The 12,114-nt window shown below is 41.2% G+C and overlaps 1 protein-coding gene across 8 annotated transcripts; it reads left to right on the plus strand.

The window, feature by feature from the left end:
• Positions 1-547: 547 nt before the first annotated feature.
• On the plus strand, positions 548-4,207 carry eny2 (ENY2 transcription and export complex 2 subunit). Of its 8 annotated transcripts, none has more exons than XM_046045137.1 (6): positions 555-695; positions 864-977; positions 1,191-1,268; positions 1,761-1,831; positions 3,191-3,265; positions 3,637-4,207. In XM_046045137.1, the coding sequence occupies exons 3-6, from the start codon at positions 1,201-1,203 to the stop codon at positions 3,708-3,710; spliced, it is 288 nt and encodes a 95-aa protein (XP_045901093.1). In that variant the 5' UTR covers positions 555-695; positions 864-977; positions 1,191-1,200; the 3' UTR covers positions 3,711-4,207. The 8 variants fall into 8 exon arrangements, with proteins under 8 accessions (XP_045901097.1, XP_045901093.1, XP_045901096.1 ...); XM_046045140.1 differs by having other exon boundaries at positions 864-973; XM_046045139.1 differs by lacking the exon at positions 555-695 and adding an exon at positions 727-762 and having other exon boundaries at positions 864-973.
• The last annotated feature ends 7,907 nt before the right edge of the window (positions 4,208-12,114 follow it).

Here is a 12,114-nt window from a genome sequence, read left to right on the forward strand (position 1 = left end):
CAGGTGTGTGGCTTTCCTAATCAAGTCCAATCAGTATAATCAAACACAGCTGGACTCAAATGAAGGTGTAGAACCATCTCAAGGATGATCAGAAGAAATAGACAGCACCTGAGTTAAATATGAGTGTCACGGCAAAGGGTCTGAATACTTATGACCATGTGATATTTCAGTTTTTCTTTTTTAATAAATTAGCAAAAATTTCTACATTTCTGTTTTTTTCTGTCAAGATGGGGTGCTGAGTGTACATTACTGAGAAATAAAATGAACTTTTTTGATTTTTGGAAAATGGCTGCAATGAAACAAAGAGTGAAAAATTTAAAGGGGTCTGAATACTTTCCGTACCCACTGTATGTGTTTATGTAGGACATAGAAAGCACAGCATATATTGACATGAGTAAAGGAGATTTGCAGAGGACCCATTTACTTGATCAGGGGCCCAGTCATTTCTGTGGGCACACCTGAACCTGATTATTACTAAAAAACTAAAGCATGTAACACATCTGTAAGATATAAAAATAACAAGAACTGAGCCAATGTGTTAATGTGAAATTGGGATTTTGAAAAACTACTAGTCTGCTACAGAACTGCCTTTGATTAAATGTATTAACCAACGCTGCCGCCGCGTGGTGTAACTGGGTGTTGCATTTGATGAAGGCGTAGGAACCATTGTACCAATCAGTGTTTCTTCTCGGAAGGTAATATCTGATGGTAAAACTCCAGAAATCAAAAGTGAAGCCTCTCTGATCCTCGGCGACATTTGAAGTACAATTTGGAAGTTAAATCGCTTTAAAGAGCACAGTTTAGCTCATAGCGACTGTCGGATTTTGTGATGTCTGTTTTAAATACGCCTTCTGTCTTTTCAGCGCCCCGTAATGTTATTTCATCTTAACCTTTTCATGTAATACGCCACAGAAAGTGTGGTAACGCTGTGGTAAAACTGAAGAGCGTGGCCTTCATTGTTCATCCTTCTCTGGTGTGTACGTATTAATAACGGATTTAATCAAATGAGCCAGTGAAGCCTAGTCAGTGACTCGCCTATAAAACGTAGCTGCTCGGCATGATAAACACTATACTGTGAGGGATTTAGCTAACGTTAGTCCCGCTACATTAACAGTTACACTATGTTATACTTTGCGGGGCCAGCTTGGCTTGGCGATGCACTGACATGCTTGTTTCTTTTCTCCTTGTAGGTAAAATACTATGAGTAAAGAGTCCAGAATGAGGGCGACGATAAATCAGAAGCTGACAGAGATGGGGGAACGAGAGAGGCGAGTTAAAATACTACAAACACTCTGGTTTAACAAGTCGTTTATGTTAGTCAACAACGTTAAGAGTATCCCTGTGTAACTGCGTCAGTCTGTGTCAACACTGGGACTATTTGCTCATGAAAGTAAAGGCATCTTTTTTGTAGTTAAACACGTTTCCTGTAACTTATCATTGGATTGTCTATCTTCAAATGGATGTAACCTACAATTTTTACTGTATTATTTATCAAATGTTGGTTAAAGCTGTGCAATAACACATTTCTATAGTATTATTAAGGTTTACAATAACTTGATCGCGTACTGTTATTTCTTTATTTTTAAAGGAAAACATGTGAGGGACTAACTTTGTATTTTGCATGAATATCTTCAGCTGCTCCAAACTACAAAATAACCAAAGTTGTAATCAAGATGAAGACAAGCTGTTATTAATAACTTAATGAGCATTGGACAGAAACTAGAAGGCTGTATTTTTACATGTTTGCGTCTTATTGACAGACTGAAGGAGTTACTGAGGGCCAAGCTCACCGAGTGTGGATGGAAGGACCAGATGAAAGCTCACTGCAAAGGTACAAGATACAGCACTGTAAAAGGCATAGCGTAGATGTCTGAAGGTTCCCAGTCATTCAGGCCATATTTAGATCTTCAACCTAGTCCAGTTGCCCTTGATTTATTTATTTTTTTACCTTCCTTGGATACATAATGTTGATAGTCACTGATTTGCTGCTATTGATTGACTGCCAGAAACTGAAAGATGCCATAATCTATTTTACTGTCTTGTGAATTTTAAAAGGGCCAATTTAATTGCTTTACATAACTATGAGGTATGATTAGACATATGTAGAGTGTAAATGAGTAAGTTAACATTTTCTGTTTTTCTACTTATCATCATTCAAAATATAGGTCTGTTTTACCCCATACATTACACAAACCATACTGATGTACACAAACCTTTTATAGCATCAGAAAATAATACTGACTTAACTTAAGTGACTATAACAATCAATATGTCAGTAAAAGGGAGTTCTATTTTTGTTTTTCTTGTGAAGCTGTAGTTTTGTTTACATTTGGATCATAGTTTCAAGCTTTAATCCATAAGTGTTCGGTTGTGAGCATAACTGTACAAAAAGGCAGAAGAATAAAAAAAGACTACATATTTCAAAAAGCAGTGTACAGGCCCTTTTCACAGCAGACATTTTGACTTGTCATAGTAGGAAAAGCACAGGTGTTACTAATCACATTAACGATCACTCTGATCTGCTCAAGTTTCCCAGTAAGTCATGGCAGTGTGACAGCGAGCATGTGCAATACCAGGACCATGAAACCGAAGCAGTTAAATGGAATTCAGCCATCTTTTATTTTATAATTTAGTCCTGTCCTTTTATAATAATAATAAATATTATATTATATTTTACTTATTTAGCTGATGCTTTTATCCAGAGCGACTTACATTTGCTATACATGTCAGAGGTTGCACGCCTCTGGAGCAAGTAGGGGTTAAGTGTCTTGCTCAGGGACACATTGGTGGATGGGTCGCAGTGGGAAAACCGTGGGGCCGTGACGGCAAAAGCTCTGTCCCGTTTAGATTTCAGTCTGGACTGAGGGAGTGACAGAATACCCCTGCCCCACTGTAACATGTCAAAGTGTTGTATGTGGAAAAAGTGTCATGTGCTCAAAATGTAAATTAAATCAATATTTAAAGCATGAAGCAGCAAATCAGATCTTCCAAATTGCAAAAAAAAACTTCTTTAGAACAGAGACAGTTCAGGGAATAATAGAGTGCATATGCATTTGGCTCTTGGAGCTAAAGTGCAAGAGTTTTGCTATGTAACTTTCATTGTTCTCCACAAGGTGCTTGGAGCAATTTGTGTGGTCATAGTGGTATCTAAGCATTGTTAAAATATCATCACCTTTTTTTTTCTCTGTAGAAGTGATCAAAGAAAAAGGCTTGGAGCATGTCACTGTGGAGGACCTGGTGGTAGAGATCACTCCTAAAGGAAGAGGTATCTTAACTCGTCTATTTGTAGTATAAAACTGTCTCTGTCTCTAATCTCACTTTTCCTGCTACCACACTAATTTCTGAAAAACAATCCTAAGACACTTCACATTAAATGCATTGCATTTTTTTAGTGTACAGTCAGTAAAAAACAGAGCACTTAGGCTTTGGTGTCAAAGACACCATTTTGCATCCATCGTGGATGGTCAGTTACTTCACCAACAGTAGCCTCAGTAGGAGGTGGTGCGCTCACGAGATGTCATGTTCCAGTAATGGTTGTGGGTGTGAGCATACACACAGAATTTTTGCAGTACCGCTTGCACACTGTATCTGTGTGAAAGAATGAGTCCTAGTCACGAGTATCTTTCTCTCTTGCAGCCTTGGTGCCAGACAGTGTGAAGAAAGAGCTTCTCCACAGAATAAGAGCCTTTTTAGCTCAGCATGCCACATAATTTTGATTTACACTTTTCTTTAGACCACTTGCCTATACAATATAGAATATTTTGAATGAATAGATTTACTTTAATTTTAAAGGTTTTGTTTTCATTATCTTAAATTACCATTGTCATAGTGGCACACGTGGCTATTTGATTGCATGTTTTGCTAATTCTGTTTCTACAGTTGTCTCATATTTGTATATGCACTTACCTTGCACATTTAGTTGTTCTCTGTCTATGAGATATGCTGTTTAAAGTTTCTGATTTACTGGACTTGAGTGGACAACAAAACAATATATAACAATACTATATTTGAATAGAAGCTTTTACTGCCCTGACTTCATTCTCTTCATTAAAGCAGTTGTTGTTTGTATTGGCCATGTTTTTGAATTTTTAAGGTGGTATTGGATGGATACATAGTTGCTGATTGCATTACTGTGTTTTCTACCATTATGATGCAACCCATGTAGTAAACTTTATAATGGTGTTCAATAAGATGACTATACCATGGACCATGTTGTCTTCATTTGTTCACATAACACATGAAATTAATTTGACAATGTATTAATTTCAAGGTGAACATTAGATTATAGAAAGTCCATAAATAAAGTTTTATTCGTTGTCTGTGAAGTATTCATGCCACAGGGGTTCTAAAAAAGTTCTTATGGGGGTCAGCATAATTACATTTACACACAGTTATCTCTACTGGCAGACTTGCAGTTTATGTTCTGTTTAATATTTCCTCCCCAGCTACACTGTTATGCAATTCAGTATAAAATGAACCAAATAATATGTCTGGCATGTTATTCATTCTCCATAGCACATCACATGTTATCCCAGGCATCAACATACCATGCAGCTTTAAAACTTCAAAGACGGAGTCAGAACAAAAATGTGACAAATGAGAGAACAAATGAAATAACTGACTTTTCTTTACCACAGTAGCAGGAACCACACCCATCTCGTGCTGGGAATTAACATTGTCCGTTTGATTAAATGTACGTAGATCCCAAGAACCATGATCCTGTAATGACATGCACACCACAGAATAACACAATGTTCCCAACAGAAGTGGGAGATGGGGGTGGCTGAAAAGAGATCATGGAAAGATAAACAGCAGTGACCCTGTTAACAGGGAGAGGTGGATGCACCAGGGGACAAATTGCCTTCACCCAAACGTGTATGAAAGGAACAAGTGCATTCAACTGTTTCAGTGAGAGAGCCACTGGGCTGAGTACAAAAAACAAGTTAGTCACACCATGATGAGAGAAAAGGCTAGGCCGTGAGCTCTCCACAATGTCCTGACTGTCTAAATAAAACTCTTGAATGTTTTTCTTTGCTTTGATGCTGTCGTGCAGCTTCATAACCTCCCCCCATCAATGCAATAAAAACGGGAGTATCACAAGAATGTTTGGTCCTGAAGCACTCTTTGTTTCACGTTTTTCCATCCACATGCTGAACCACATAATTGTGTTTTGTTGAAAGTTCTCTATAGTTACACACGCACAATGCCTAATTGGTTATGGATTACATTTGAAGAGGCCGTGAACCCAAAACAACGCACCCCTCGGCACGAGTAGCACATTAGTGGGTAGTGAGTGAGTCTTCGCTGGTCACCCACCCAAGACAGAGAGTGTGTTTTCTTAGCCGAAGGACCTGCTGTGACATCAGCCCAGGTGACAACATGCTGATATACAGTGCTGTTGTGGAGGCCAAATGTAACCCCTCCAGCCCGGCACACACGCTCCTTTAATGGCCTACATCAATCCCCATGTTATCAGCAGATCTCCCTGGGCCCCTGCATATAAAAGGCGGTTCTGCGCACCGCAGGCCGGCACTGGATAGAATTACCAGTGATGCAATTTATTATCATACAGATTTCTATTTACTTTCTCACTCTCCGCTCTCAGCTTTTCTCCATCACTCAGGACCTACGGAGCTCTGCCGAGGAGCTGTACAGTAACCAGATGACTCTGCACACCATTAAAAAAGTAGAAACTTATAGGAATACATGATTTAAAAAAATACCCTGTTCATTGGCTCAGACTTGTACATCTTGGATGTTACTGATTTAAATGAACCTGAAAGACCTGTTTTGAACAGGTCAGCAGCTGATAGCGAGGAAGCAAACACTTTGTAGCATCCCGTGATGCAGCCTCTGAATGAACCACCGTTAAGTCAAGCAACAAGAAAGGGCAAGATCACCCACTTTTTCCTCCAAAGTCAACATCAAGTTGTTTCTGAGCAGCACTTAATGACATTTAAAAGGAAAAGGAAAACACGCAATGTGTGTCTACATGTGCGCTTTGTGTGCGTGTAGGTAAGTGTGCGCCGATATGTTCACCACCCCTGGTATTGGAGCATGATAACAGCTGTGTCAATAGGCTATGGAGCCAAAAGTGTGGTCCTGTATGTATGTCCCATAGGTGCTCTGCGGTCCTCTCTCTAGTGAAATTGGCAACATCCAAGGACCATAAACACCTCCCTTACTGTACAAACAACTGAAGAAAAGACAGCGCAGGGTGGAAACAGATGGCAGGGACTTGTTCCTATTATAAACAAATGTTGGGAAATGATGATGTTATAGCACATTACCTTATTTGGGATAACAGTGCACCTGCTTCAGGGGGTAAAGGTTTAAAAAGTGTCCATGAAATACTGTATCTCAAGCCCTGGTCAGGGCTCTCCATGTTTACAACAGTAAATCTGACATTTCAAATTTATAGGACACTGCTATGGGCTTTTGTGTCTCATATAAATTTTCCAATCTTTTTTCCATAATGGAAAGGGCAAAGACATTGCATAAGCAGACAAAGGGTCAAAGAGGGTATTTCAAAGCAAAAAAAGGGGGCCATATGCTCCTACAAATTCCCAAGACCCGGTGTGCAGTTGGCCCTCTTTACTGTCAACATGTGTGAATGCCATGCTCGATAAATTTCTCTTTGAATTCCCTCACTAGAATTTATGAGACGTGCAACATGGGGTTGCAACTCTTTTGAAGCCTACACACTTGCAGCACTCGATACCGTTTACGTTCTCACTTTAATAGAGGGGGGGGGGGGAAGCAGAAATGGGGAGAAGTTGGCGCGTAGCATCCTGCAGTGTAAAGACTTTTAAATGTATTTACACTCTGTTGTGTCTCCTGGGAACTGTTTTCTACACACTAATGAGGCCCGAGGAGCAAGCTTCGTTCTGTTATTCCTGGCATCGATGCACCAGTCGCAGGCATACCACTCACACATACTCCCTTTTCCCTCCCTTTCCCTCTCAGTAGCCCAGTGCAAATAATAAATAAGAGGAAATACATCATCCCCTTCTCAATCCGAGAGCCAAGAGCCGGTCTGCCAAAGTTAACACAAAGCAATCTTAGGTAATGATCAGCAAATGTGTATAAAGTTTCATAGAGCATGACTTCACATAATTCTTGTTTAGATCATGTTGGCTGGCTCAGTCTCAACTGTGATGCCGCTGTAGTAGAAACCATGCACCCACGCGCGCACACACACAAACACACACACACACACACACGTGCACACACTGTTTTCTCTCCTGAAGCTTGTTTGTATCACGCTTAAAAGCAGCACTTCTGTTTTATAAGTGCTTGTAATTGATTTGATACAGTGTAACATTGTGGCAAGGATTAGCTACCAGTCATAAATTGTGGAATTTTAACAGAGCCTTTATTACATTACATACTCTTACAGCCATTCACTCTGCAAAATTGTGTCAGATTTTCCATTCATTTGCACACGTCGGTGGCACAGATGCAAAACTTTTCATCACAGCTCAATTGATGAAAATTATTTGCTCAATGTCAAAAAAGACTTCATTGAGCTGTTTTAGTGCTGTACCTACAGCACAGCCAGTGTGCAGATGGAGAGCCGGGGGGTCTCTCTATGCAACAACACAGAGGAAAGAAGCGAAACACAATCCAGACATTGTTTACCCGATTTCTGATGTAAAGGCCACTTACTGTCGTGTCCAATGCCTAACCCTTAATTTGCTGCCCCAGCCTTTGAAGTGTGTGCATATTTCTGTTTCCTGACACTACCTTTCCTCTCTCTCTTTCTCTCTCTCTTTTCTCTGAGCCCCAGCAGTTGATATTGCAACTGGATAGGCCATGTTTCCATGTAGGGGCTCTTTTTAGGCCTGCTCTGATGATAGAAAACACAAGTGGGGAATGGGAAAGAAGTGCTGGGCGCACAGATCCACAGAGAGGCCCCAGCCCCGGCCCCGGCCCAGACAACGCTGCAGGGGATTAGAGCACACCCTGGCAGCAGAATGGTTTCACTTAAGAATTTCAGTAATCACTTTTAGGAGTGTAATATATAGCTGACCTTCGGCAGCGCCACACGACCCCCCGCTCCCCCAGCCATTTGATCAAAGGAAGCGGCAGTGGCTGTGCAAACAGGCGCTATCAGTGGACTCCAATGGATTTACTGCCTGCTTCTTCTCTCTTGTCTCCCCTGAGTCGTGTGCTGATACACACAGAAACCCAGTTTCATCTTACAGAACCTATTTTTCTCCCAGTACTAATTTACGGGCCAGATCATGACTTGAGGGAACTTAAAGGAGGAGGAGAAGGGAGGGAGTGGGGAGGCTCAGGGGGCCTCAGGAAAGGGGAGAGAGTGGAGGTGGGAGCAGCTTGGGGGCCCTTATCCACTGCCCGCTGACTGGGCCAAGCAGAGCGGCTCTCATCATCATGGGAAAAGCCCAGTAGGTGCTCTCTTCTCAGCTGGAGCAGCCAAACACCGTGGCCTGTGCTCCGCAACAATAACAGCAACCAGAAAAGGACAGAGGGTCTGGCCCAGTAGGGTTTATATAGTGCCCTAAATCACAGAAGGCTCTGACAAAGAAGTTGGGAGAGGATGTGGGTATCATAGCAACTATTAATAACCCAATACATAATGGTGTGAACAAAGCTGTGGTGTCACTAAGGCTCTCAAAGGCTGTGCTTTAATGTTTCCTCCTTTTTAATTACACTCATGTACATGTTCACTCTTAATATACCAACTCATACTGGCTAAGTATGGCATTTTAATGGACAGTTTTATTACTTTAAGCAACATAACATAACATTTCCTTCAATTATAAACAGGCAATTACTGGAAACATCCTCAACAAGAAGCAGACTATCAGAAAACATTGTCAACATGTTGACCTTTATGCTTTTATAGGGAAATATCTTTCAGCTGGTTAAATCCCCGGTAATTTGTAATTTGTGACTCACATGTTTTGGTCTAATTTCATGCTCTTGGTCAAATGTTTCTTGCAGCACCCGTTGTGCTCATGCAAAAGTTGTTTATTTTGTCTTTGTTCAATTTTGAATGAACCCAAAAAAATGTATTTATTTGTTGTGTTTCTTTTTTCACTGCCAGTAAAAGCTGCAGGAAGTTGTGGTTTGCAGAGCAGGAAGTTCCTCCTGTAACCAGTTGAGGGCGTCACAGAACAGACGACAGAGGAGACATCATGAGGAGATACACCAGGTCTTCTGAACTTAAACTTAATTTAGCAAATTTTGCAATATAAAATTGGAATTATGTATGGGAAAATATGTCTTGAATAATCCAGACTGTAGGAGATATTATCATTTTCCTTGTTTGCTGTAGGCCTATAGACGTGTCTATCATGTGCATAAAAACATTTCATTCATAAGGAATTGAATACACTTAATAAAAGAGACATAAGTTCTTTAGGAGGCATGTCAAGGAGTGTTTATGTGACTTAGTTGATGACAATGCGTGCCGTGTCATTAAATGACCGCAGGAAGTCCAGTGCTTTTATGAGCTTCTTAGACAAGCTTTTGAAAGGGGGGGGGGGACTTCCTGATTCGAGAACGTGAGAGCACCTCCCACATGTTCTCTCTGTGCCAGAAACAACTGAGAAGAAAAAAAAAAACTACCATGCCAGAGCTCTAAAACATGGACTTTACCAACCTTTATCAACCTGGTCCCAAGAATGTCACTTACAGGCTGTAAGTTATTTAAAGAAAATTGCTGTTCATCTCCTTCAGGTACACATTTACACTTATCTGAATCCAGCCCAGTAGTTATGTAACCCCTGTATTTAACAAGAAGTGATGAGGGGGAAGTGGAGGTGCAGGGCTTCCTGAAATATTCCTGCATTCCCTTCATCAGCTGATAAGGTTCCTTGTTTGGGGAGGGAAAGGTACCTGCTCTGTGGCCCTTGTGGCCCCCTGTAAGTACTTTATGGTGTGACACCACTATCGATAGGCTGATAAGTGCCTGAGTGCCATGTCATTACTGTAATGCAGCTGGTCATTTTGATGCTAATTGGTGTTGAGTCAGTTACAGTAAGAAATAATAACTTCTCGCTTCGCTGGAAAGAACTGTGCTCAGACTGTGATAATGCAATTGCCTTATTAGTTTTGTGTTGTGAGCCAGCTACATTAACTTATGTTCAGCATTTGCTTTTGGGAAAACAGGGAGAACTCTGTTGACCCTTGTGATTATTGTTAATTTTGTGGACGAGTGTGCAGCCTGCTGGGTGGGCAAGGAAGCTATCAGCCTCAAAGATGATTAATAACATGTCTATTTTAATTAGCATCAAGCGATTATAACCATGCCATTTGGCTCTGTGCTTTATAATTGTTATCGTCCAGCATCTTTTTCACACACACACACACACACACACACACACACACACACACCCTGGCCCTCTGATCCTACAATAGATATGTGCAGGCCAGCAGAGTGGGCTGTGCGTGTGCCATGGCTTGGTAGTATGAATCAGCTGAGGCTCATGTGGCTGGCCTGGCCTTGCTCCCTGCGACCCAGCGGGGCTCAGCCACCAGCTGCCTAGCACCCACTACACATTCCTGCTTTATTCCCAAGCTCGCCTCCCTTAGCTACACCGGTCTGCACAAAATGTATACCAGCTGCATTATTAAGTAAATGGGAAACAGTTTTTTCTTTAAGGAATGGTATTTAAAAGTTAGCCAAATCAGTTGTGTGAAAAGCTTGTGTATGTGCAGACAAAAACATGAATGTGCACTAGGGCTGTCCACGACTAAGTCCTGCCTATAGTCGACTGATAGTCGAATCGTGTGTGTTTTTGTGCGCGGCGATTGCGAGTGGGGGGGTTACACACGGTAGCTCCGGTTTAATCTTGAGAAGCTGCAGAGCTGCAGTCTCTATTCATTCAACTTACACTGTAAATTTGCAGCTAAATTGAGGCTTTTTGAAGACCCTTTTCTCTCTCTCTCCCCCATCTGTTATTCACTAGTCTTGCGTGTATACCGTGTTGCCAACAACTGCATGCACGTCGCGGTTCCTGGTGGGTCTATTTCAAGCGCCCGGCTACTTAAAAACAATAAAATATTTTTTGTGTGGTTCATCAATGGTGAGAAATTATCTGAAAGTCCCGCGAGTTGCGGACAACTCAGCACAACACTGGTGAAGCTGGGGCTTGGTCACACGTGCACGCTATGCCTACACATGCGCACTGACAACCCAGGGTTAGGGTTATAATTTTGGATTTATTTACACACTTTAAAAACATTTATTGAAAGTTTTATTCTTTTCACTTGTTTAATTACAGCATTAAACGCTGAAATGTATATTGCAATAGGCTGTATATTAACTTATTGGGAGAAAATTGGTAGTTCTATGTAAAATCAGACGTTGAGCACCCCCATATTGCCAAAATGGCATGATCCTTGTTTCGTTGCAAAGCTTCGACTGTGAGATTGACAATGGAATCAGGCTCCGCATCGAATCATCGGGTCAGCCCTAATGTGCACACAGACATTCAGACACTCAAATACACACAGAGTGGGCTACATTTATAGGCTTCTGCAGAGATGTCAGGCACTTGCGCTTATTTTTTAGTCGCACAGCGTAGCTCTAGGGATAGTAATGTCCACCATTTAAACCATCTAAAATTAGAGCTAATTAGCAAATGTTAGCATGCTAACACGTCAAACTAAAATAGTTAACATGTTAAATATTATAACTGCTAAACATGCAGATGTTACCATTTACCTCAAATCACTGCTGTGCCTAACATGCCTGAGGAGGTCAAAACTCCAGCAAACTTTGATTATAATGAACAACTTAACTGTGAGACGAGTGTTTTTCACCTTGTGGCCTTCGTCAGGGCTTGTTTTACAACAAGTGCTGCAAGAGTATTTACCTCACTTTTACCTTACCCCACTCTGTGCCTAATGCAGCCTCACAGAGCCACTAGCATGACAGGTGATTCGCACCTCTTTATCATTTGTTGTTTCACTCCTGTCTGCTTATTGCATGCGAAAATGCTGCTAATAAAGCACACTGAGCTGCACTGTAGGTCCACAAAGTACTGCATAAATCAAATGTTTTATTTTGTTATCGTTCCTCACACACGTACTCACCCTAAAGGCTTAACCTCTGGAGTCTCACACACACCAATATTTGCA

The sequence above is a fragment of the Micropterus dolomieu genome, linkage group LG03 (genome assembly GCF_021292245.1).
Source record: "Micropterus dolomieu isolate WLL.071019.BEF.003 ecotype Adirondacks linkage group LG03, ASM2129224v1, whole genome shotgun sequence".
NCBI lineage: Eukaryota > Metazoa > Chordata > Actinopteri > Centrarchiformes > Centrarchidae > Micropterus > Micropterus dolomieu.

Coding starts and splice junctions, on each gene's coding strand:
- eny2 (XM_046045141.1), top strand. CDS start 1,201: ATGAGTAAAGAGTCCAGAATGAGGGCGACGATAAATCAGAAGCTGACA. Junction 1,269..1,760: donor GAGATGGGGGAACGAGAGAG/GCGAGTTAAAAT, acceptor TCTTATTGACAG/ACTGAAGGAGTTACTGAGGG. Junction 3,266..3,636: donor GATCACTCCTAAAGGAAGAG/GTATCTTAACTC, acceptor TCTCTCTTGCAG/CCTTGGTGCCAGACAGTGTG.